At 48.8% G+C, this 26,000-nt stretch overlaps 1 protein-coding gene across 1 annotated transcript in view; it reads left to right on the top strand.

The window, feature by feature from the left end:
• Positions 1-26,000, top strand: part of LOC140395462 (glutamate receptor ionotropic, NMDA 2C-like) — a 149,186-nt gene that overhangs the window by 115,231 nt on the left and 7,955 nt on the right. Inside the window, exon 13 of the mRNA XM_072483240.1 lies at positions 3,231-4,694. Coding sequence (XP_072339341.1) covers positions 3,231-4,694 — 1,464 coding nt within the window. The remainder of the gene's footprint in view (positions 1-3,230; positions 4,695-26,000) is intronic.

Below are 26,000 nucleotides of genomic sequence, written 5' to 3'. Positions count from 1 at the left end.
AGAGGACTTCAGTCGCTCCAGGACAGAACCTGCCTACCTATCCCAAATCTGGGAAATGAAACTCAGGGGTGCAGTAGGTTCCGTGGCAATGCTTTCTGGAAAATGTCACCTCTATGTAACAGTAAATGGGTAAATGAACAGTATTCGTACAGTAAGTATAATCTCCAGTCCTCTGATTTGGGCCTCTGGAACATTCAGCCTATCCTTCATTGCATCATTAGTGACTGGCTTCCAGCCATTTAAAGGCCTGGAATTCCCTCCCTAAACTACTTCCACCTACACCTCTGACCAAGTTTCATTGCTCTCCCCTTTAAGAGCTGACTGGTGGTGATCTAGCCAGGGCGGTCACCACACCTCAGGCGAGGGGCAAGTTTGTGAAGAGGAGGCCTTCATGAATAACCTCAGATGGTACAGGAATTGAACCTGCGCTGTTGGCATCGCTTCACCTCAAAAACCTGCCGTCCAGCCAACTGAGCTAACCAACCCCCTAACCTTCCAAATACTGGATGCCCCCAATACAGGACCACCCCTCAACTATGGGGCTACCCCCGTGGAGGATCTCCACAATGCAGGACCTTCCCCAGTTTGGGAACACCCTCCCATCACTCCTGGCAAGATCTGGGGCTACATAACAAAGCAGGAGATGGAATGCTGACTGCTGGGTCCTAAAACTTGCTCATGTTGATCTTTGCTTTAATCTGATGAGGGCATTGTTAGGACCCCCAGCACCTAAGCGGGATTGTCAGGAGTGTTGAATTCACTGTTTTTGATTAGCAAAGAGAGCTTGAGGGACTGTGATACCACCTACACTGTTATATCTTGGGAACATAGGAACAGGAGTGAGCCATTCAGCCCATTGAACCTATTTCACCATGCAATTAGATCATGGCTTATCATCTACCTCAATGCCATTTCCCACACTTATTTCCATATCCCTTGATGTCATTAGTCTCCAGAAACATATCCATTTCTGTCTTGAATATGCTCAATGATTCAGCTTCCGCAGCCCTCTGGGTTAAAGAATTCCAAATATTCATCACCCTCCAAGTGAAGAAATTCCTCGTCTCACTCTTAAATGGCCTTCCCCTGATTTTAACATTATGTACCTTGCTTTTAGACTTATCAGCCAGGGGAAATATATCTACATCCACCCTGTCGTCCTGTAAGAATTTCATAAATATCAATGAGGTCACCTCTCATTCTTCGAAACTCCAGGAAACACAGACCCAGTCTCTTCAAACTCTTCAAAAGACAATTTTGCTACCCCAGAGATTAATCTGGTGAACATCTGTTACACTCCCTCTATGACAAGTATATCTCGCCTTGGATAAGGGACAAAACTGGGAGGGGGAGTGGGCACAGACTTAAGGTAAAGGGCAGGAAATTTAGAGGGGATTTGAGGAAAAGCATTTTCACCCAGAGGGTGGTGGGAATCTGGAACTCGCTGCCTGAAAGGGTGGGAGAGGAGGGAAACCCTCACAACATTTAAGAAACATTTAGATGAGCATTTGAAACACCATAGCATACAAGGCTACGGACTAAGTGCTGAAAAATGGGATTAGAATAGATAGGCGCTTGGTGGCTGGTGCAGACGCTATGTGTCCAATGACCTCTTTGTGTGCTGTAAAACTCTGACTCTAAAAGCTGTACACAATATTCCAGGTGAGGTCTCATCAAGATTGTATATAACTGCAGCAAGACATTGTTACTCTTGTACTCAAACCCCCTCTCAATGAAGGCCAACATGCAATTTGCCTTCCTAATTGCTTGCTTGTTTTCAGTGACTCATGAACAAGGACACCCAGGTCCCTCTACACCCACACTCCCTGACCTCTCATTATATTAGAACAATTTCTCCTTTGTTTTTTCTACCAAAGTGAATAACTTCACCCTTATCCACATTTATTCCATCTGCCATGTTGTAGCTCTCTGAGCCTGTCCAAGTCTTCTTGCATCCTCCTCAGTCTGGTGTCATCGGCAAATCTGGAAGTATTACAATTGGTCCCACATCCAAATCATTTATAGAGGCAAGCTTTATAGGGTGCACAGTCAGGTTGAATCCTGTGAATTGAAAGTCTTGTGGCACTATATCTTGTTCAGTCTTTGAGAGGCTATAAGGCACAAGTCAGGAATGTGATGAATACTCTCCCCTTGCCTGGATGAGTGCCGCTCAAGAAGCTTGACACCATCCAGGCCAAAGCAACCCACTTGATTGACATCCCTTCCACAAACATTCACTCCCTCCCCTACCGACGCACAATAGCAGCAGTGTGCAACATTTACGAGATGCACTGCAGGAACTCACCAAGGCTCCTCAGCCAGTGCCTTCCAAATCCACAACCACCACCATCTAGAACAAAAACAGCAGCAGATACATGGGAACACCACCAGCTAGGTGTTCCCCTCCAATTCATTCACCATCCTGATTAAGACATATATCACCATTCTTTCACTGTCGGTGTGTCAAAATCCTGGAACCCCGACCTAACAGCACTGTGGGTGTGCCCTACACCACATGAACTGCAACAGTCCAGAAAGGCATCACCTTCTCAAGGGCAATTAGGGATGGGTAATGATTGCTGGCCTAGCCAGCAAAGCCCACATCCCTTGAATGAATAAAAAAGAACTCTGTATCTAACCCTATGTCTATAACGTGTCTGCGTGGGTTTTCTCCCACAGTCCAAAGATGTGCAGGGGTAGGTGGATTGGCTGTGCTAAATTGCCCTTAGTGTCGCAAAAAAAAGGTAAAGTGGGGTTACGGGGATAGGGTGGAAGTGTGGGGATAGGGTGGAGGTGTGGGCTTAGGTAGGGTGCTCTTTCCAAGGGCTGGTGCAGACTCGATGGGCTGAATGGCCTACTTCTGTACTGTAAATTCTGTGATCTATGCTGTTCCAGTCCTGGGAGTGTTTGATGCGGATACTGTAGAGGGAACTTTACTCTGCATCTGACTCCATTCGGTACCTTTCCTGTACTTGATGGGGACAGTGGACTCTGTATCGAACCCCTGCCCTTGGAGAGCAAACATTAGGTATAAAGATTCTCTATAACTGAAACATCTCACTTTGACATTTAATTTTCTGATCCTTGCATGCAAAAGTAAACTGAATGCTGATTGGAGAAATGATTTTTCAGCTGATTGGTTGGTTGGGGTGAAAGAGTTGCAGTTGCCCAATCCTTGAAAGGTGTAAAGAATTCTAACAAGGCTGTCTGTTTCACTTCCTCCATTTCAGGGAATATACAGCTGCTTCAATGGTGTACAGGAAGTCTCCAGCCCACTTCATGTGGCTTCTCCCATCGTCTCCTCCAGCTTTTCTCAAGCCAACATGTTGAAGATGTTGCAGGCAGCCAAAGACTTGGTCTCCTCCACAAACGTGGAAACTTCCTTGGAGAACGCAACAAAGACAATAGAGCATTGGACACGCACAGGCGAAAACCTCGCAAACAGATTCCCCAAAGCACCCTCACAGCAGATTGAAGGATCGCAGGCCACCGGCAGGAAACCACTTTCTGTTCCCTATATTCCAAGCAGACACCAGCTTCGCTGCCTTCCAGTGACATTGTCTCCATCGCTCACTTCAGAACAGGAGGCGAGATGGCCAGATCGACCAATAATTAAATACAAGAGCCGGCCAGATAGCAGATATCTCGCTTCAAAACCCGCAACTGTAATGCACAACCCTCATCCCATTTCACCAACTGAGTTCCCTGCACATTCCAGACAGACCAGAGGAATTGATATGAGAAATGATTTAAAATCTCCTTACATTCCATTTATCAGCAATAACGCATTACATTACCAGGATATTTACAACAGAAAATATTTTACAAGAAGACTATCCTTGCCTTGTAGGAAATTGACCAGTAGCTCTGCAGGAAATGTTGGCCCTCGGAGTGGGACAAAGACAGTGCCTGCAGCGAAGTCTAGTATTGGATTGACTGAGAAATGGCCAGTGGGAAATCTGCTCCCACCAGTGTCACATCCCTACCAGGCCAACTGTAGTTCCTGTATCAGACTTTACTCTGAGTCACAGCCAGAGGAATTAACTTCAGTGAGCAGACGATCTTCATATATCAAAGCAACAAGAGAACTGGAGGAAAACTCAAGATTCCAAGACAGGCCAGGAAACTCGGAAAAGCTAGGATCGCGAGGAGGAATTACTGACTTATTCTCCAGTCTAAACAGTGAGATCCTGGAACCAGCAGGGGACATTGTCAGGCAGTCCTCCGGTCCAAGAGAAAGGTATCCTGGCCAAGACAAGATGCACTTGTACTGTAGTTCACCAAGTGGGCGCAAATATTCTCAGTCTGCCAACCTTCCCTCCTACAGAGAGGCATGCCTACAAAACTCAGCTGCTCTGAGGCATGCCTCCAAAGAGCTTCACCAACACTCGTGGTTGCATTCCTGTCCTCGTCCCTCCATGTACGTCTGGCATCGCCGAGTGGGCTCCCAACCCTTCAACTGGTTGATTGGCTCTGGGCACCGATCCTGCGACGGAGGCATTGTGATGAAGTACTTGGAAAAAAGGACTCCACCTCTGGGCAGTCCTGTGAGGGAGCCCACAGCTGGCAGGAGTAGAATGATCCACCGTGGGATGAGAGCAAGGGGAAGCCAGGAGCTGGAGGCTGGAGGAGCAGCAATCAGTTGCTCTCATTTGAGAAAATCGTGTGCAAGGTTTTCCAGCCTCGAGTCTGAGGTATAGATTCAGTAAAATTTAAAGAATTATCTCCAGGAGTGAAAAAACCTTTCTTTCATTCAGTGATCCCGGTCTCCGTTCAATTACTTTGAGTGTTTTCCAACTTTTCCCTCTCTCTCCAATCAGAGCGCATCTTGATTACTGGTAGCCATCTGGGTTGAAATGACATTTTTTCCCAATCTAACTCTTCCAGTCCCCAACACCTGGGCTATTCAGCCATAATCCTACATGGGAAAAAGATGTCATGACAACCAAGCGGGTCTCAGGTGAGTGAGCAGAAAGTGCTGGGGGCAGAGGAATATGAATTCCAGTGAGAATAAAGCACTGACTTCCGAGCTCTCTTGTGGGGGATCAGATCTATTTCTGTAGAAATAAAGCATCCATTTTGGGGGTTTATAAATCTGATAAAATATCCAGTGTGTTTGTCACATGCATTGAGCTTCTCTTGATCACGACTGAGTAATAGCAGCTGCAAAGCGTGGCCAAGGACTGCCTACGCCACAAGCTGTGCCAACATTTCAAAACAAGTGTAAGCCTTGCATTTATAAACAGCAAAATATTTCAAACTGTTTCCATAGGCTATACTATTGCGGGACTAACTGTCCCGCCATGTCCCCATGAGTGGATTCAGGGGCTGAGTTTACCTCAAGGTCGCTGACCTGACATTGAGAGTGCAGCCAGAAGCATCTGTACCTGTACACTCAGCCGTGTGATCATCAACACCATAGTCTGCTCTCTGATGGACAAACCGCACCTGTTACCTGGGGTCAAACATGAGGTGCGTTTGGCATGCTGTGTCCCTTGGTGCTGTCAGTACTCTTAACACTCAGGCTCAAACAATTATTTTTCCTGCTGACAGATTGGGACAATTGGGGGATCATTCTCTGAGGCAATAATATCCAATCCCAGGCACTCCTGAGCAGAGATCCGACATCACTCAATTGCACAGATCTCAGAGCGAATTGAGTTCTAACATTACACGGTGAGAGAGAGACAACTGTTAGGGGTGGGCCATTCAGCTCCTCGAATCTGCTCCGTCTTTCAGTGAGATCATGGCTGATCCGTGGCCTAACTCCATACACTTGTCTTCGGCCCACATCCTTTAATATCTTTGCTCAACAAAAAGGCGGCACAGTGGTTAGCACTGCTGCCTACAGCGCTGAGGACCCGGGTTTGATCCCGGCCCTAGGCCACTGTCTGTGTGGAGTTTGCACATTCTCCCAGTGTCTGCGTGGGTTTCACCTCCACAACCCAAAGATGTGCAGGGTGGGTGGATTGGCCATGCTAAATTGTCCCTTAATTGGAGAAAAATAATTGGGTACTCTAAATTTTGAAAAAAAATCTTTGTTTAACAAAAGTATTTGTCTCAGATTTAAAATTAACAACTGATCTAGCATCAATCGCCATTTGTGGACGAGATTTCCAAACCTCTCTCATTTGTGTGTAGAGGTGCTTCCTATCATCTCTCCTGAATGATTTGGCCCTCATTTCTAGATTGTGCCCAGTAGTTCTAGAATCTCCAACCAGTGGAAACAGTTTCCCTTTATCTACCCTGTCTTTTCCTGTTAATATCTTGAAACTTCAATCAGATCACCCCTTAACCTTCTAAATTCCACAGAAAACAGGCCTGACTGTATAATCTCTCATAACTTAACCCCTGAAGTCCTGGTATCATTCTTGTAAACCTATGTTGCACTCCCTCCAAGACCAATATATCCTTCCGAAGGTGTGATGCCCAGACCTGCTCACAGTACTCCAAGTGGGGTCTAACCAGGGTTTTGTACAGCTACAACCTCTGTGTCCTTGTACGCCAGGCCTCTAGATATAAAGGCTAGCATTCCATTAACTTTCTTGATTACGTTCTGCACTTGCTCGCGTCATTTTAAAGGTCTCTGCATCTGAACCCCCAGCTCTCTTTGGACATCCACTGAATTTAGTTCCGTACCATCTGGAAAGGACCCTGATCTGTCCTTTTTTGGTCCTAAATGGATCACCTCACACTTGCTTACATTGAAATCCATCTGCCACAGTTTTGCCCATTCCCATAGGGCATCTATAATGTGCTCCCCTATTTACTTTAACACACTCAAGTGGAAACCATCAGGTCCTCTGGATTTGTCAGCCTTTGTTCTATTAATTTCCTCATTCTTGATGTTTATCTATGTTCATTTTATTTAGTCCCTGTCCTTGATCCACTATTAATGCCCTCTGAAAAGCCATCCTCCTTTCCTACTGCAAATACGGGGGCAAAGGAATTATTCATGTCTGCCATTTCCCCATAGTCATTGACAGTATCCCACTTACAGTCTTTAGCTGGCCAATATTGCTCCTGACCACCCACATTACCTTTACGTAACTATTTATTTTTGATTTATAACTTCTTGTTGATTTTGATGTCCCTTTAGTAGCTCTAATAAGCTGCTTTGTGGCCCATTACTGGTCTTTGTATCTTTCCCATTCAGTAGAATCTGTGCTGTTTTTTAAATTTTTGTAAGCCCTTTCTTTTAGTTTTATGCTGTCCCTTATCTCTAGTTGTCCATGGCTGTTTTTTTCTGTGAAGTAGAGCCTTTCCCTCTCAGGGGTATAAACTGGTTCTATATTGCGTTAAATGTTTCTTTAAACATCTTCCACTGTTGTTCAATGCTTTACCGGTCAGCAGGTTTTCCCAGTTTACAGTGGACAGTCTCATCTCCTGGGCTGCACGGTAGCACAGTGGTTAGCATTGTTGCTTCACAGCGCAAGGGTCCCAGGTTCGATTCCCGGCTTGGGTCACTGTCTGTGCGGAGTCTGCACGTTCTCCTCGTGTCTGCGTGGGTTTCCTCTGGATGCTCCGGTTTCCTCCCACAAGTCCCGAAAGACGTGCTGTTAGGCGTTAGGTAATTTGGACATGCTGAATTCTTCCTCTGTGTACCCGAACAGGTGCCAGAATGTGGTGACTAGGGGCATTTCACAGTAACTTCATTGCCGTGTTAATGTAAGCATACTTGTGTCAAAAAGATTATTAAATTATTATCTCATTAAAGTCGGTCCTACCTAAATCTGAAATTCTCGTAACTTATTTATGCTTTTCACTTTCAAACATTACATTGGACTTGATTATGTTATGACCATTATTTGATAAATGTTCATGCACAATTGGGTTACAAATTAAATCAGGCGTATTACTCATTACTAAATCCAATATTGCTTTTCCCCTTGTTGTATCCAGGACATATTGATGTAGGAAATGATTCCCGACACAATCCAGAAATTCACTACCTTTCTGACAGCTGCTTGACTGCCTCTCCCAATCTATGTTAAAGTTAAAATCCCCCATTAATACTACTTTGTCTTTGCGACACACTTGCCTAATTTCTGCATTTCTAAGTTGCTACCAGGGGACCTATACACAACTTTTATTACAGTTTTAGATCCTTTACTGTTCCTGAGATCCACCCAGAAGGTCTCCACTTTCCCTTCATCATTTCCTCTCTCACCAAATAATTGCTTCCATTTCTAATCAGTAAGGTTACTCCCCCCGCACGCCCCCCCCCCCCCCCCCCCCCCCCACTCCCCCATTTTCACGATTCTTCCTGTAAACCTTATAACCTGGTACATTGAGTTCCCAGTCCCACAGCCATGTCGCCGTAATGGCTACTATATCATAATCTCCAATTTAATTTTGTACCAGCAGCTCATTTAATTTATTCCCTACACTACGTGCATTTATATATAGAACTCTCATGTGGCCATACACTCTAACCTGTCTCTCAGCACTGATGCTTTATTCACCCATTTATTATTTCTCTCTTCTGGTTTAATCAATATATCTACAATTTTGCCATTACCTGCTGTACCCGAAGGGTTCCTGACTGTTTATTTACTCAGTCCTGTATTGACTCTTCCGCCCCCCCGCATTTACTAGTTTAAAGTCCTTGTGACCATCCCATTTATCCTTTCTGCTAGGACACTGGTCCCGGACCACCGGATCATGTGGCGACCGTCCCAACGGTATCGCTCCTTTCTGTCCCAATACTGATGGAAGTGCCTCACAAAATGGGACCCTTCTTTCCCACACCACTCCTTTAGTCAAGTATTTACTTTCCTGGTTTTCTTATCTCTATGCCAATTTGTATGTGGCTCAGGTAATAATCTAGAGATCAAAGACCTTGAGATCCTGTTCTTTAATTTTGTTCCTAATTCCTGATCTCCAGACAGGACCTCTTGTCCACACTTGCCTATGTTGTTGGTCCCAACATGAACTTGCCCTCTCCCTCTCCAAAATCCTTTCAAGCTGGTTCGAGATGTCCTCACCCTGGCACCAGGTAGGCAACACACTATGTGTTACTCTCGACCATGATTACAAAGGATTCTCTCTATTGTTGCCTTTCTTTTCTACTCTGTCTTTTCTGGGCTCTGTTCCAATTATGGCAATCAGTGAATTTGCCTTCTTTCTATGTTATCTATGTCTGAATGCTTAGAGTCGCCAGGTATCGAATGATACCACCACAAGTTTCAACCGGCTATCGATCAAAGAGCCAAATACCAGTTAGTTAGTTCAAGGTCAAGGGGACTTTATTTACACACAATTAGTCATGCAACATAAACACTACTAGTTAACTATACCTATCAACTAAGACAACCTGTACTTAACTTCGGGCACCCGGCTTAGGTCAGAAAACAGTGGCCGCTGTTCAATTCTGGATCTATCGGGTTCAAAGGAGTAACTGCTGCTCAGCTGGGCTCATCCGTCTGGTAGCGGGCGTTGAACTTGGACTCGCTTCTAGTGTTGCAGCGATTGGCGATGGCCGTGACCGGGGTACCAAGGCCAAGAGAGAGCGAACATATGGCAAACTCTTCTTCTTATACTCGAGGGGTTTTCGTGCTCTTTTGGGCGGTCCTTCGATTTGGGCCTTACTAATTGGGTGATCCCTGATCACTCTGTTCGATTCCTTAGCCCATAACTTGGCGGGGATCTGGATGGCTGGGTGTGTCCCAAGCAGTCACTGACCCCGTTGTTTGCGTTTCCCTTGAACAGGGAGTGGCGCCGAAATGTCTGGGACTATCCTGGTTGCTTGAGTACCAGTCCTTTGTTTTGGTGAAGACGGGCATCAAATGCTAATCGGCCCCATTAAAATGCTAATTGGATGGAGTTTCGATACTGTCTGGACTTTTTGCTGACAAATATGCATTTCAGGCTCTGAGCCTGCTTGAGTCTTGGCTTGTCCATTTTACCCGCCAGACTTTGCGAGTTTCTCTGTACCTAGTTGGAAGTGGCCATCGCAGGTGGCTACACTATACCCCGATAACAAAATCCTCTACCACTTGTCTTTTGTTTCCCCCCACTTGAATGTCCTCCTGTACCATGGTGCAGTGGTCAGTTTTCCCATACTCCATTGTTTTTTTCCCCTCGTCCACACAGGGAGCAAGTATCTCGTACCTGTTGGGCAAGGTCAAGAGCTAAGCCTCCTCCAATGCTAAATTCAGGATCCCTCTACCTGCCTCACTCGCAATCACACACTCCTGTCCCTCACCACTGCCTAAGTTAGAAGAACTTAACCTACAGGGTATGACTACCAGAAACAGTGACAACACAAATCTTCCCCTCTCTGATATTCTGCAGTGTCCGAAGCTCAGACTCCAGCTCATCAACTTTGAGCTGAAGTTCCTTGAGCTGCAAACACTTTCTAGATGTGGTCACTGTGGCTCGCAACAGGGTCATCAGCTCCCACATACCGCAGTTACAACCTGCACTGCCATCTCTAATTTAGTTATTTATAGTACGATTTTAAATTTACTGCTATTTAATATTAGTCCTCAAATGTAGATTCCTTACCAGCCAGTCAGCTTGCCGCTTTCCGGTGAGGTCATTTTGAAACCGCTCTCCCATTCCCCGCTGTTTTAATTCAACTCGTGCTCTTTTACCCTGTGTCTCCGCCACTCTCCTCGTGCTTTTGTATCCCAATCAGCTTCCAGGTCCTACTTAGTAAGGCTGCCGCTCAGCTTTCTGAGGAAAGGCAGAAAAGGAAGAGCATCTCGCTCTCTTCTCACCAAACTCCCTCAGTCATCAAGCTCCAACCTGAGCACTCTACTGCAGCCCAAAGCAGCACTCCAATGCTGTCCAGGAGGGAGATTAATTTAAGACAGCCCTTATTTCTCCTTGTTCAGCTTTCTGTTTCTGGATGGGTGGTATTTGATTTTTGATTTCTTAACCCTTCAGTTTGGAGTGGTCCAATCCTCTTAAAAACCAAACGGCAAACTGGAGAGAAGGTAAAATATGGAGGTTGGGTTATTTTCTAGACATAAATATGGTAAAGGGTGTCACAATGTCCAACCTATTTACACTCATACAAAATAAGAGGAAAAAGGAAAAGAAAGGGGTACAGGGAAAGATCAAGATAAAATAAGTGTTAAAGTTTCACATGAGTCCAGAGCCCAGAATCAGAAATCCAATGGTGCATCCAGAGGGTAGCCGGCTGATCCATCTTTCCAGAAGCAAGTGCTTTCCCCATTGGAAGGAGGCACACAAAGATAAATTGGTTTTGGAGACACTGATACAGCAGTGCCAGTGCTTCAACAGTGTACAGTGTAGGTGAGGGCCAGGCAATTAACCTGCACTGAGCTGTGTTTTGCTGGTACCCGTTAGGTGGTAAAATGATAGACCACCTGGGTCAGTTCCACATGGCATTATTGCAGGTTCAAGTAGCTTGGATGGGGTCATGTGACATACCTTCCACATTCTCTTCTGGGCTTTTCCACATTCTCTTCTGGGCTTTAAGTCAAAGGATATATTTGTCTGGGTCTGGAATCTTGAGATATTTAATAGAGGAGTCAGGGTCCCTTTTGTCCTTGCCGGTATACCATCATCATTGGCCAGCTTTGTGTTAGAAATGTAAACGGTGTTGGGGCATTTCTTTGGAATTTGATTTTGTGCAGGCACTGGGGCCATTGGCACCTCTGAAGGCGAGAAGTGATCTGGTATGAGTCATGGCTAGTCCACCATGTCAGCCTAAAGCCTTTGTTCATGTTAAAAATAAAATAAAAATTTTATAAAGTAGCCAGGTTTGATGTAGATAAGTATTTTCCTTCCCGTCTTCTGGATGGGACATGACTAAGAAAATGAGAAATAGGGGCTGGAATAAATCATTTAATCCTTTGAGCTTGCTCTGCGATTCAATACAATCTTGGCTGATATGCCTCATCTCAACCTTTGTGCACTAGACCCACATACCTTTGTTCCCTCAATATCCAAAAAATCTTGATCGATGTCTTGACTATTTTCTTTTTTTTTTTTTATAAATATTTTATTGAAAATTTTTGGTCAACCAACACAGTACATTGTGCATCCTTTACACAATATTGTAACACAAATAACAATGACCTATTTTATAAATAATAAATAACAAAAATGAAAACTAACCCTAATTGGCAACTGCCTTATCACAAGTAACACTCTCCAAAAATATAATTTAACAGTCCAATATATAATTATCTGTAGCAACGACCTATACAAATTATACAGTATATATTAACAACCCTGAGAGTCCTTCTGGTTCCTCCTCTCCCCCCCCCCTCCCCCACCCCCGATCCTGGGCTGCTGCTGCCTTTTTTCCATTCCATCTATCTTTCTGCGAGGTATTCGACGAACGGTTGCCACCGCCTGGTGAACCCTTGAGCCGACCCCCTTAGAACAAACTTAATCCGCTCTAGCTTTATAAACCCTGCCATGTCATTTATCCAGGTCTCCACCCCCGGGGGCTTGGCTTCTTTCCACATTAACAATATCCTGCGCCGGGCTACTAGGGACGCAAAGGCCAAAACATCGGCCTCTCTCGCCTCCTGCACTCCCGGCTCTTGTGCAACCCCAAATATAGCCAACCCCCAGCTTGGTTCGACCCGGACCCCCACTACTTTTGAAAGCACCTTTGTCACCCCCATCCAAAACCCCTGTAGTGCCAGGCATGACCAAAACATATGGGTGTGATTCGCTGGGCTTCTCGAGCACCTCGCACACCTATCCTCCACCCCAAAAAATTTACTGAGCCATGCTCCAGTCATATGCGCCCTGTGTAATACCTTAAACTGAATCAGGCTTAGCCTGGCACATGAGGACGACGAGTTTACCCTGCTTAGGGCATCTGCCCACAGCCCCTCCTCGATCTCCGACTATTTTCAATGACTGAGCATTCATAACTCTCGTGAGGTAAATATATCTAAAGGTTCATAACCCTTTGAGTCAGGGAATTTCTCCGCAGGTCAGTTCTAATTGTCCAACCCTTTATTTTGTGACGAAATGTTCTCGATTCCTCAGCCAGCGGAAACAGCCTCTCAACATCCGCCCTGTCAAATCCTGTAAGATGCTTCTCTGGGGTCACCTCTCATTCTTTTAAACGGTAAGGAACATAGGCCTATTCTATTCAATCTTGTCTCATAGGAGAACTCTCTCGACCCAGGAATTACTATAGGGAATCTTTATTTCACTCCCTCTTGGGAAAATATATCTTTCCTTAGGTATAGGAATCAAAATCTAAACATAATGCTCCACACATATGGCCTCACCATAGCCCTGTATAATTATAGTAAGGCTTCATACTCAACTCCTTTGCTAACGTAACATTTGCATTCCTTATTGCTTGCTATACCTAATACAAGAGCATCCATATTTCTCGGAATACAAAATTTCCTGGTCTTGGCATTTCAAAAATATTACTTTTTATTTTTCCTACCAAAGTGGATAACTTCGCACTTTACCACATGGTACAACATCTGCCATATTCTTGCCCATTCACTCAACCTGTCTGTCTCTCTTTGTTACCACTTTGCATCCTCCTCACAGCTTACCTTCCCAACTAACTTCAACCAACTTGGATGTTTTGAAGGGTGGTACGGTGGCCTAGTGGTTAGCACTGCTGCCTCACGGTGCTGAGGATCCACATTTGATCCCAGCCGCAGGTCCCTGTACGTGTGGAGTTTCCACATTCTCCCCGTGTTTGCACAACCCAAGGATGTGCAGGCTAGGTGGATTGGCCATGCTAAATTGCACCTTAATTGGAAACAAATAATTGGGTACTCTAAATTAAAAAAAAACTAGGATGCATTGCACTTGGTATATTTATTTAAGTTATTGAAATAGATTTGAAATAATTGAGAGCCAAGATCTGATCCTTTGCAGCACTCATGAGTTACACCGACATCCCAAAAAGTACCAACTCTATTTTACATTCATTAGCCAATCCTCATTCCATGACAATGGATTTCCCCCAATGCTATGAGCCTGGATTTTGGGTAATAACCTCGTGTGGCACCTTTTCAGATTTTTTTTTGTTGAAAATCCAAGGACACCACATCCACTGGCTCTCCTTTATCTACTCTATTAATTACAGCAGTGTTCTCTCTAAATCGCAAAAAGTCCCCACACAGGCGACACATAAGTTACCATGAGTAAAATGTAATGTCCCACACTCTTAAACAAGTCACCCACTCACCCAACAAAGAAACAGGGCAGCACGGTAGCACAGTGGTTAGCACTGCTGCCTTACAGCACCAGGGACCCGGGTTCAATTCTGGCATCAGGTGATTTTGTGGAGTTTGTACGTTCTCCCAGTGTGCCTGCGTGGGTTTCCTCCCACAGTCCAAAGATTTTTTTTTTTAAATTTAGAGCACCCAATTCATTTTTCCAAATAAGGGGCAGTTTAGCATGGCCAATCCACCTACCCTGCACATCTTTGGGTTGTGGGGGCGAAACACACACAAACACGGGGAGAATGTGTAAACTCCACACGGACAGTGACCCAGAGCCGGGATCAAACCTGGGACCTCAGCGCCGTGAGGCTGCAGTGTTACCACTGCGCCACCGTGCTGCCCCCACAGTCCAAAGATGTGTGGGTTAGGTGGATCTGCCATGCTAAATTACCCCTTAATGTCCAGGGATGTGCAGGTTATGTTATGAGATTACAGGGACACTCATCAATGGGCAGAGTGCTCATTCAAAGGGTCGGTGTAGACCTGATGGACCGAATGGCCTCCTTCAGTGTTGGGATTCTATGATGTATTGCTTACAACCTCAAAATGCACTGTATAAATATCTTCCTGAATATCCCACGCCCTATCACAGCCACTTTCCTTTTCCCTCCCTTCATGAGAAGATGTTGGTCTGAATGTGCTTCCTTCACCCCAGCCATTTAAATGGCTCCCTGGACTGCTCTGCTGCTCAGCCATACTAGCAGCAAGAACCTTGTTTGAATAAGGGAAAAGGAAGAGGCTTCATCAGCACCATTTTTGGAATCCCCTTACTTGCTGACCTGCAGTCACATCCTCCTGTCCCTGACCACTAGCGAGACCTGTATCAATTCCTAACCAAAGGATAGTCACTGCCTCCTAGATCAAAGTGTCCAGGTAACTGTCCCACCCCCTCCCTGACACACTGTAATTCTGGCACCTTAGACACCAGCGCTCAACAGCTCGAAGCTGATTGTCTGAATCACTGCAGTTAGAGGTGACCAGTATCATAATGATCTCCACAGACTCCCTACATGCTGTGATTATAGCAGACCATCTGCTCTGCCAATCCTATTTAACCTTGTTTTATTTGAAGTTTATGTCTTTAATCAATTATTTTGAGTTATTTTTAAACAACTTACTTGATCTAATTTAAGTTCTAGGTAGATCAAATTAAATATTTCCCTGTAACTTATCCCACCACTCTTCCTCATATATTGTAGCCAATTTACAATGTTACTACTGTTCTGTTAACAGACTGGGACCACATTTTTCAACACTTGTACTTCCTCCCTCTCTCTCACTTTACATGTTCGGGCTCTCTCTCTCCCATCACTTTAAACTTTTGGATTTTTGCTCTCTCTCTCTCTGCCTCTTTTTTTCTCCACTACTTTATACTCTGGACCCGCTCTCTCTTTCTCACCCCCCCCCCCCCCCCCCCCCCGGCCCCCCTCCACCCCCACCCCCGCAACTGTATACTTGCAAGTTCTAATATTACAACGATCTCTGTGAATCAAATTTTAGCATTATAGTTGAGAGAGTTTTCAGTGTGAATCAAGATCTTAAAAACATAAGAATTAGGATCAAGAAGAGGCCAATTGGACCTTTGAGCCTGCTTCATAATTCAATAAGATCACGGTTCAACTTCTACCTAGGGGCTGGTTTAGCACACTGGGCTAAATAGCTGCAATGCAGAACAAGGCCAGTAGCGCGGGGTCCAATTCCCGTACCGGCCTCCCCGAACAGGCGTCAGAATGTGGCGACTAGGGGCTTTTCACAGTAACTGCATTAAAGCCTATTTGTGACAATAAGTGTTTATTATTATTACCTCAACTTGACCTTCCCACACTGTCCCCATATTCCTTAATTCCCTTAGTGCCCAAATATCCATCGATCTCTGACTTCAATACACTTATCAAATGAGCATCTACAATGCTTTTGTGGTTAAAAAGTTCCAAAGATCCACAGCCCTTGAGTTCACAAACCTCTTATCTCAGTCCTAAATGCCAATGATCCTGTATTGTAGACATGCCAGCCAGGAGAAACATCCTTCCAGCATCTGCCCTGAAACATACAAAATTCTTATAGCTTGACAATGTGATCACTTTTCGTCCTTCTAAACTCAAGGAAATATAGACCTGGTGTGCTCAATCTCTCTTCATAATGCATCCCAAGAGTCAGTCCAGTTAACTGGAGCACCAAAACGGTACACAGTATTCCAGCTGTGATCTTACCAATGCCCAGTATAATCCCATTGCAATAAACCTATCATTTGGTTTACTAATCGCTTGCTGTAGGTGCATGTTAACTTTGTGATTTACTTACAGACACCCAGGTTCCTCTGAAGACTGACATTCACAGTCGCGAGTTTTAAGAAATTTAGTATTCTTCCTATTAAAGGGGATAAGTTGACACATCATCGCTTGGTATTCCATCTGCCATGTGTTTGCTCATTCATTCACCTTTTTCATATCCTCCTCACTGCTAACTTTCCCATCTGATTTTCTACCATCAGGAAACTTGGATTGTTCATCAAAATCATGAATACATTTTTGCAAATAGCTGAGACCCAAGTATGGATCCTTACAATAGCGCCCTAGTTACATCTTGCCAAATGTTCTGTTTGTTCCGACTTTGTTTTCTGTCCACTGACCAGTCCTCAATTCATGCTAATACATGATCCAATCCCTAATTTTGTGTCATAAATTACATGATTAAAATGCCATCTCAGTGCATCCTACCTTCTAACATTACACGGTTAGAGATAACTCCGGGGGGAATTGAATTTGAACGTTTTGTAGCTGAGGAGAAGTCCCAGTGAATTGTGACAATTAGAACGGGATCTCGTTGCGAATTGACTCTTGTTATAATGTTATCAATCTCCGTGTAGCCATGATGTGGAGATGCCGGCGTTGGACTGGGGTGGTCACAGTAAGAAAGAGCGTAGCTCCTTCATCACCCGATGAAGGAGCTGCGCTCCGAAAGCTATTGATTCCAAAAAAACCTGTTGGGCTTTAACCTGGTGTTGGAAGATTTCTTACAATCTCGGTGTAGAGTATGTTCCGCCACTGCAATTTGTGAAAGGTCACACTTTAAACCAGGCCTGCCCAAAGTACAGCCCATGGGCCGCATCCGGCCCGCAAAGCTCCTCTGTGCAAGCCCCAGAGCCGGGTTTGAAAATGCCTGTCACAAACGTAAGTTGTAATGGAAGATCGTGCAAGGGGAGGTTCCACCAATAACAGGCTGCTTGGCTCACCTGTTTGTTATTGTGAGGCTCAACACTGCCATCAGCAGCAAACGTGGGAGAGAAAATCTGTGATCGGATAAACCAAGCATGGGGGTTGGGGCCTGGGAAAACTCTGCCAGGAGGCAGGGCCAGGCAAACTGAGCCACGGAGCGGGGCCCAGGGGAAGCAGTGAGTCTGCAAGAGTGACCTGTGGGAAGCAGTGAACCGGGTAGCGGGGCCTGGTGGTACCCATGATCTGCGACAAGTTTGAGAAGCAGCGGGCAAAGATGTTGTGGAACCCCTGGTCAGGAGTTGTGGCTGGAGATTGCCGTATGATCGAGTGTGTGTGTGTGAGACAGAGAGGGGGAGTGTATGCGTGTGAGAGACAGAGAGGGGGAGTGTACGTATGTGAGACAGAAGAGGAGTGTACGTGTGTGAGAGACAGAGAGGGGGAGTGTATGTGTGAGACAGAGAGGGGGAGTGTACGTGTGTGAGACAGAGAGGGGGAGTGTACGTGTGTGAGACAGAGAGGGGGAGTGTATGTGTGAGACAGAGAGGGGGAGTGTACGTGTGTGAGACAGAAGAGGAGTGTACGTGTGTGAGACAGAGAGGGGGAGTGTATGTGTGAGACAGAGAGGGGGAGTGTATGTGTGTGAGACGGAGAGGGGGAGTGTATGTGTGTGAGACAGAGAGGGGGAGTGTATGTGTGAGATAGAGAGGGGGAGTGTATGTGTGAGACAGAGAGGGGGAGTGTATGTGTGAGAGAGAGAGGGGGAGTGTCTATGTGTGAGACAGAGATGGGGAGTGTACGTGTGTGAGACAGAAGAGGAGTGTACGTGTGTGAGACAGAGAGGGGGAGTGTATGTGTGAGACAGAGAGGGGGAGTGTATGTGTGTGAGACGGAGAGGGGGAGTGTATGTGTGTGAGACAGAGAGGGGGAGTGTATGTGTGAGATAGAGAGGGGGAGTGTATGTGTGAGACAGAGAGGGGGAGTGTATGTGTGAGAGAGAGAGGGGGAGTGTCTATGTGTGAGACAGAGATGGGGAGTGTATGTGTGTGAGACAGAGAGGGGGAGTGTATGTGTGAGACAGAGAGGGGGAGTGTACGTGTGTGAGACAGAGAGGGAGAGTGTACGTGTGTGAGACAGAGAGGGGGAGTGTATGTGCGTGAGACAGAGAGGGGGAGTGTATGTGTGTGAGACAGAGAGGGGGAGTGTATGTGTGAGACAGAGAGGGGGAGTGTATGTGTGAGACAGAGAGGGGGAGTGTATGTGTGAGACAGAGAGGGGGAGTGTATGTGTGAGAGAGAGAGGGGGAGTGTATATGTGTGAGACAGAGAGGGGGAGTGTATGTGTGTGAGACAGAGAGGGGGAGTGCATGTGAGAGACAGGGAGGGGGAGTGTACGTGTGTGAGACAGAGAGGGGGAGTGTACGTGTGTGAGACAGAGAGGGGGAGGGTACGTGTGTGAGACAGAGAGGGGGAGTGTACGTGTGTGAGACAGAGAGGGGGAGTGTACGTGTGTGAGACAGAGAGGGGGAGGGTACGTGTGTGAGACAGAGAGGGGGAGTGTACGTGTGTGAGACAGAGAGGGGGAGGGTACGTGTGTGAGACCGAGAGGGGGAGTGTATGTGTGAGGCAGAGAGGGGGAGTGTATGTGTGAGACAGAGAGGGGGAGTGTATGTGTGTGAGACAGAGAGGGGGAGTGTATGTGTGAGACAGAGCGGGGGAGTGTGCGTGTGTGAGACAGAGAGGGGGAGTGTATGTGTGAGACAGAGAGGGGGTGTACGTGTGAGACAGAGAGGGGGAGTGTATGTGTGTGAGACAGAGAGGGGAGAGTGTATGTGTGTGAGACAGAGAGGGGGAGTGTATGTGTGTGAGACAGAGAGGGGGAGTGTATGTGTGTGAGACAGAGAGGGGGAGTGTACGTGTGTGAGACAGAGAGGGGGAGTGTATGTGTGAGACAGAAGAGGAGTGTATGTGTGTGAGACAGAGAGGGGAGAGTGTGTGTGTGTGAGACAGAGAGGGGGAGTGTACGTGTGAGACAGAGAGGGGGGGTGTACATGTGAGACCGAGAGGGGGAGTGTATGTGTGAGACCGAGAGGGGGAGTGTATGTGTGAGACAGAGAGGGGGAGTGTACATGTGTGTGAGACAGGGAGGGGGATTGTATGTGTGTGAGACAGAGAGGGGGAGTATGCGTGTGTGAGACAGAGAGGGGGGGGTGTATGTGTGTGAGACAGAGAGGGGGGGTGTACGTGTGTGAGACAGAGAGGGGGAGTGTACGTGTGTGAGACAGAGAGGGGGAGTGTACGTGTGAGACAGAGAGGGGGGGTGTACATGTGAGACCGAGAGGGGGAGTGTATGTGTGAGACCGAGAGGGGGAGTGTATGTGTGAGACAGAGAGGGGGAGTGTACATGTGTGTGAGACAGGGAGGGGGATTGTATGTGTGTGAGACAGAGAGGGGGAGTATGCGTGTGTGAGACAGAGAGGGGGGGTGTACGTGTGTGAGACAGAGAGGGGGGGATGTATGTGTGTGAGACAGAGAGGGGGGGTGTACGTGTGTGAGACAGAGAGGGGGAGTGTACGTGTGAGAGACAGAGAGGGGGAGTGTACGTGTGAGACAGAGAGGGGGAGTGTACGTGTGTGAGACAGAGAGGGGGAGTGTACGTGTGAGACAGAGAGGGGGGGTGTACATGTGAGACCGAGAGGGGGAGTGTATGTGTGAGACAGAGAGGGGGAGTGTACATGTGAGACCGAGAGGGGGAGTGTATGTGTGAGACAGAGAGGGGGAGTGTACGTGTGTGAGACAGAGAGGGGGAGTGTACATGTGTGTGAGACAGGGAGGGGGAGTGTACATGTGAGTGAGACAGGGAGGGGATTGTATGTGTGTGAGACAGAGAGGGGGAGTATGCGTGTGTGAGACAGAGAGGGGGAGTGTATGTGTGTGAGACAGAGAGGGGGAGTGTACGTGTGTGAGACAGAGAGGGGGAGTGTATGTGTGTGAGACAGAGAGGGGGAGGGTACGTGTGTGAGACAGAGAGGGGGAGTGTACGTGTGTGAGACAGAGAGGGGGAGGGTACGTGTGTGAGACAGAGAGGGGGAGTGTACGTGTGTGAGACAGAGAGGGGGAGTGTACGTGTGTGAGACAGAGAGGGGGAGTGTACGTGTGTGAGACAGAGAGGGGGAGGGTACGTGTGTGAGACAGAGAGGGGGAGGGTACGTGTGTGAGACAGAGGGGGAGGGTACGTGTGTGAGACAGAGAGGGGGAGTGTACGTGTGTGAGACAGAGAGGGGGAGTGTACGTGTGTGAGACAGAGAGGGGGAGGGTACGTGTGTGAGACAGAGAGGGGGAGTGTGTGTGTGAGGCAGAGAGGGGGAGTGTATGTGTGTGAGACAGAGAGGGGGAGTGTACGTGTGTGAGACAGAGAGGAGTGTATATGTGTGTGGTAAACCACTGTTGCACCTGTATTAGGCGATGTAAGGTAGGACCTGTACTACAGGTTCGCCGGTAGTCCCTGCCTGCTGGCTCCACCCAGTAGGCAGAGTATAAATATGCGTGTCCACCATTCAGCAGCCATTTCGCCAGCTGCTGTGGGAGGCCACACATCTTAGAGCAATAAAGCTTCAGTCGTATCCAATTCTAGTCCTTGTTCAATTGATCGTGCCTCAATTTATTGCTCTAAGTCTTTCTAAAAGATGGACTCCGAATCAAACCAGATCGCCTGCAGCTGGATCCTCAATCAAGCGACGCCAAAAAGGACTTTAATTACTGGCTAGCTTGCTTCGAGGCGTACATCAACTCAGCGACCACCCCTGTTCCGGAGGCTCTCAAGATACAGATCCTGTACTCGAGGTTGAGCTCCAACATGTTTCCGCGGATCCAGGACGCCCCGAACTCCACCGACGCCATGGCGCTTCTCAAAGAAAACTACGCACAGAAAACGAACACGCTCTTCGCCAGGCACGTACTCGCTACTCGCTCTCAACTCCCTGGTGAGTCCTTAGAAGACTTCTGGCGGGCCCTAATCCCACTTGTCCGCGACTGTGACTGTCAGGCCGTTACGGCCACCGAACATTCCAACCTTCTTATGCGGGACGCGTTCATATCGGGGATTGGGTCGGACCTCAAACGCCAAAGACTGTTAGAAGGGGCCACGCTCAACCTAGCTGAAACAAAGAAGCTAGCGCTCTCCATGACGGTTGCCTCATGTAACATTCAGGCCTACCCCACCAGCCGTGCGGCCCACCCCTCCTACCCCTCATGAACCCCACGGACGGCTGCCCCAGCGTGGGCTTTACCCAGCCAGCCCGCGCACCCCGGGGGTCCCCGATGTTACTTCTGCGGCCAGCAGAAGCACACTTGCCAACGCTGCCCGGCCCGCGCTGCCCTTTGCAAGGCTTGCGGCAAAAAGGGGCACTTCGCCGCGGTGTGCCAGGCCTACGCAGTCGCCGCTATCGTCCCCACCCCCCTAGCCTACACACGGATGCCACCATCTTCATCTCCCCAGACCACGCGCGGCCAATGGGCGCCGCCATCTTCACTTCCCGGGGCCACACAGCGGCCAGTGGGCGCTGCCATCTTCTCCCTCTCAGTCCACGTGTGGCCCATGGGCGCCGCCATCTTGTCCAACCCCCGCAACGTGCGGCCCATGGGCGCCGCCATTTTGTCCCCAGCAGGATCTTCAGGCGCCGCCATCTTGTCTCCCCCACGGGACATGGACACCGACAGCATTCCAGGACCAATGCCCCCCAGGATCCCCATCATCTGACGTCAGTGACGACCGACCAGTCTCGTCCGCACAACCTAGCCACAGCATCTACCAGTGTGAAAATCAACGGCCATGTGACCTGGCCTCCGGATCCCATTCCGTTGCGATCCGGGGGGTTCTGCACAGTCACACTCACGGTCCAGGGCGTAGAATTCAGCGGCTTCCGCCTGTATGTCCTCCCTAACCTCTGCGCTGCCCTACTACTCGGCCTGGACTTCCAGTGTAACCTCCAGAGCCTAACCCTCAAATTCGGTGGGCCCCTACCACCCCTCACTGTGTGCAGCCTCGCTACCCTAAAGGTCGATCATCCTTTCCTCTTCGCCAATCTAACCCCGGATTGCAAACCCGTCGTCACCAGGAGCAGACGGTACAGCACCCAGGACAGGACCTTCATCAGGTCCGAGGTCCAGCGGCTGCTTCGGGAAGGCATGATCGAGGCCCGCAACAGCCCCTGGAGAGCCCAAGTGGTAGTCGTTAAAACTGGGGAGAAACACAGAATGGTTGTGGACTACAGGCAGACCATCAATCGGTACACGCAGCTCGACGCGTAGCCCGTCCCACGCGGACATGGTTAACCAGATTGCACAGTACCGGGTCTTCTCAACGGCAGACGTCAAATCCGCCTACCACCAGCTCCCCATCCGTAAATCAGACCGTCCATACACCGCTTGAGAGGCGGACGGTCGTCTCCATCACTTCCTCAGGGTTCCCTTCCGTGTCACTAACGGGGTCTCGGTCTTCCAAAGGGAGATGGACCGGATGTTCGTACGGTTTACAGACCACCTTCCCGTACCTAGACAACGTCACCATCTGTGGCCATGATCAGCAGGCCAACGCAGTTGTATCCAACTCTAGTCTTTGTTCAATTGATCGTGCCTCAGTGTGTGAGAGACAGAGACAGGGAGTGTACGTGTGTGAGACAGAGAGGGGCAGTGTATGTATGAGACAGAGAGAGAAGGAAGTGTGTGTATGTGTGAAAGAGAGGAAGGGTGTGAGTGAGAGGGGAAAAACTGTGGACTTGATGAGTGGGCGGGCCTTGTCCGCATAATTAGGGACCCACTGCGCGTAATATGAGAAGAACCCCAGGCATTGTTTCAGGGCCTTGGGGCAGTTGGGTGGGGAAGTTCCAGGAGGGGGCGCATGCGGTTGGGGTAGGGCCCCAGGACTCCATTTTCCACAACATAGCCAAGAATGGCTAAGCAGGTGGTGTGAAAACGCATTTCTCCTTGTTGTAGGTGAGGTTAAAAAGTTTGGCAGTATGGAGGACTTTCTGGAGATTCGCGTCATAGTCCTGCTGGACGTGGCCGCAGATGGTGACATTATCTAGGTACGGGAACGTGGCCCGCAGCCCATACTGGTCAACCATTCGGTCCATCTCTCGCTGGAAGACCGAGTCCCCATTGGTGACGCCGAAGGGAACTCTAAGGAAGTGATAGAGGCGGCCATCTGCTTCGAATGCAGTGTATTGGCGGTCCTCCGGGCGGACGGGGAGCTGGTGATAGGCAGACTTCAAGTCAACTGTGGAGAAGACTCAATACTGTGCAATCTGGTTGGCCATGTCAGATATGCGTGGGAGGGAGTACACATCGAGCTGCGTGTACCGGTTGATGGTCTGACTGTAGTCGATGACCATCCGGTGTTTCTCCCCAGTCTTAACTACCACCACTTGAGCTCTCCAGGGGCTGTTACTGGCCTCAATGATCCCTTTCCGCAGAAGCTGTTGGACCTGATGAAGGTCCTGACCTGTGCACTGTACCGTCTGCTCCTCATGGCGACGGGCTTGCAGTCCGGGTGAGGTTTCCGAAAGGTGAGGGTGGATCGACTTTAAGGGTCTTGAGGCCACAGACGGTGAGGGGGGGCAGGGGTCCGCCGAACTTCAGAGTAAGGCTCTGGAGGTGGCATTGAAAATCGAGACACAGTAACAGGGCAGGGCAGAGTTGGGGAAGGACGTAGAGTCTGAAGTTGCTGTACTCTACGCCCTGTACGGAGAGATTCGCAACGCAGTACCCCTGGCTTTGTACGGAATGGGATCTGGAGGACAGGGAGATTTTCTGGGTGACGGGGAGTACCGGGAGGGAGCAGCGCCTTACCGTAGCAGGGTGGATGAAACTCTCTATGCTCCCAGAGTCGAAGAGGCAGGTCGTCTCATGCCCGTTGAACCTTACAGTCGTCGTAGCGGTCGCGGGGCCGAGACTGATCGAGGGGGATTGTGGCGAGCTGCGGAAGATGTTGGGAGTTGTTGGGTTGATCATGGTGGCGAAGGTATCAGCGGGCCGCGAACGACCAGCGGTCCAAGATGGCGCTGAAGATGGCAGCGCCCAGGGGTGCACATGGCGGACGACATCCAAGATGGCGCCGCCCACGGGCCGCACATAGTGGGCGGCGAAGATGGCGGCGCCCCTGGATCGCACGTGGGGGGTGTAGCGATGCTGGGCCTGGAAACGGCAGCGATCGATCAGGCCTGGCAAACGGAGACGAAGTGGCCCTTCTTGCCACACACGTTGCAGGTCGCGCTCCGCAGCGTTGCCCTGGGGTGCTTGTTTTGGCGACACAGTTCCTACCAAGTATCCGCAAGGCACGCAGGAAATCGTCCTGAGACTCCCCCGGGAGTTGCCGTCTCGTGGCCAGGATGTGCTTAGCGAACACCTCATTCACACTTCTGATGTACTGTCCTTTTAGTAGCGCCATCGCTTCAGTGTACGTGGGCACATCCCGAATGGGGGGGGGAAAACTTGTGGGCTCACCTGTGCGTAGAGGATCTGGAGCTTTTGTGGGTCTGAGAGGGCTTCTGTGGATGCTTCGAGGTATCCTTCAAAGCAGGCTATCCAGTGCTCGAAGGTGGCAGTGGCGTCAGCTGAGTGAGGGCTCAGCTCCAGGCGATCAGGCTTGATTAAGACGTTCATCTCTAAAATTCTAGTGGAATAAATTGATGTACCGTCAATGACCACACAACGAAATGGTGAAACTATTGAGGCTTTATTGCACTAGATTGTAGATTGTTGAGCCTCCTGCAGCTGGAACCAGAATGGAAGCAGTTTGGCGGATGGAGTTTAATGTGGATGAGTGTGAGGTTATGAATTTTGGTCGGAAAAATGAAAAGGTGACTTATTATCAAAATGGAGAGAGATTTCAGTGTGTTTGGTGCAGAGGGATGGGTGTGTCCTCGTGCATGAATCGGAGAAAACTTGTACACAAATACGTCAGGATATAAAGACGGCAAATGGAATGTAGGCATTTATAGCTGAAGAAATAGAGTATAAAAGTATGGAAGTGCGAGAGGGGGCCGAGTGCGTGTGCGAGTACGAGCGAGGGAGGGGGGGGGGGGGCATGCGAGCGAGGGGGGGCATGTGAGCGAGGGGGGTGAGGAGAGGATGCGGGTGGAAGAGAAAGTAAGAGAGGAGGGGGACGAGTGGGATAGAGAGAGAGAGAGAGAGAGACAGTAGAGGGGGGCGAGTGCGAGAGAGAGATAGAAAGGAGGGGGCGAGTGCGAGAGAGAGAAGAGGGAGCGAGTGCAAGAGGGGGCGAGAGAGAAGGCGAGAAAGAGGGGGGCAAGAGAGGGGAGCGAGAGAGTTGGAGAGAGAGGGAGGGGCGAGAGAGAGAGAGGGGAGCGAGAGAGAGAGAGGGGGGGCGAGAGAGAGGGGGGCGAGAGAGAGAGGGGGCGAGAGAGAGAGAGAGGGGGGCGAGAGAGAGCGAGAGGGGGGCGAGAGAGAGAGAGGGGGGTGCGAGCGAGAGAGAGGGGGGTGCGAGCGAGAGGGGGGTGAGAGAGAGAGGGCGAGAGAGAGGGGGGGCGAGAGGGAGAGGGGGACGAGAGAGAGAGGGGGACGAGAGAGAGAGG

Source organism: Scyliorhinus torazame, chromosome 18 (genome assembly GCF_047496885.1).
Source record: "Scyliorhinus torazame isolate Kashiwa2021f chromosome 18, sScyTor2.1, whole genome shotgun sequence".
Taxonomy (NCBI): domain Eukaryota; kingdom Metazoa; phylum Chordata; class Chondrichthyes; order Carcharhiniformes; family Scyliorhinidae; genus Scyliorhinus; species Scyliorhinus torazame.
Note: the sequence above shows the minus strand (reverse complement) of the source record. Positions and strands in the feature narration are given on the sequence as shown.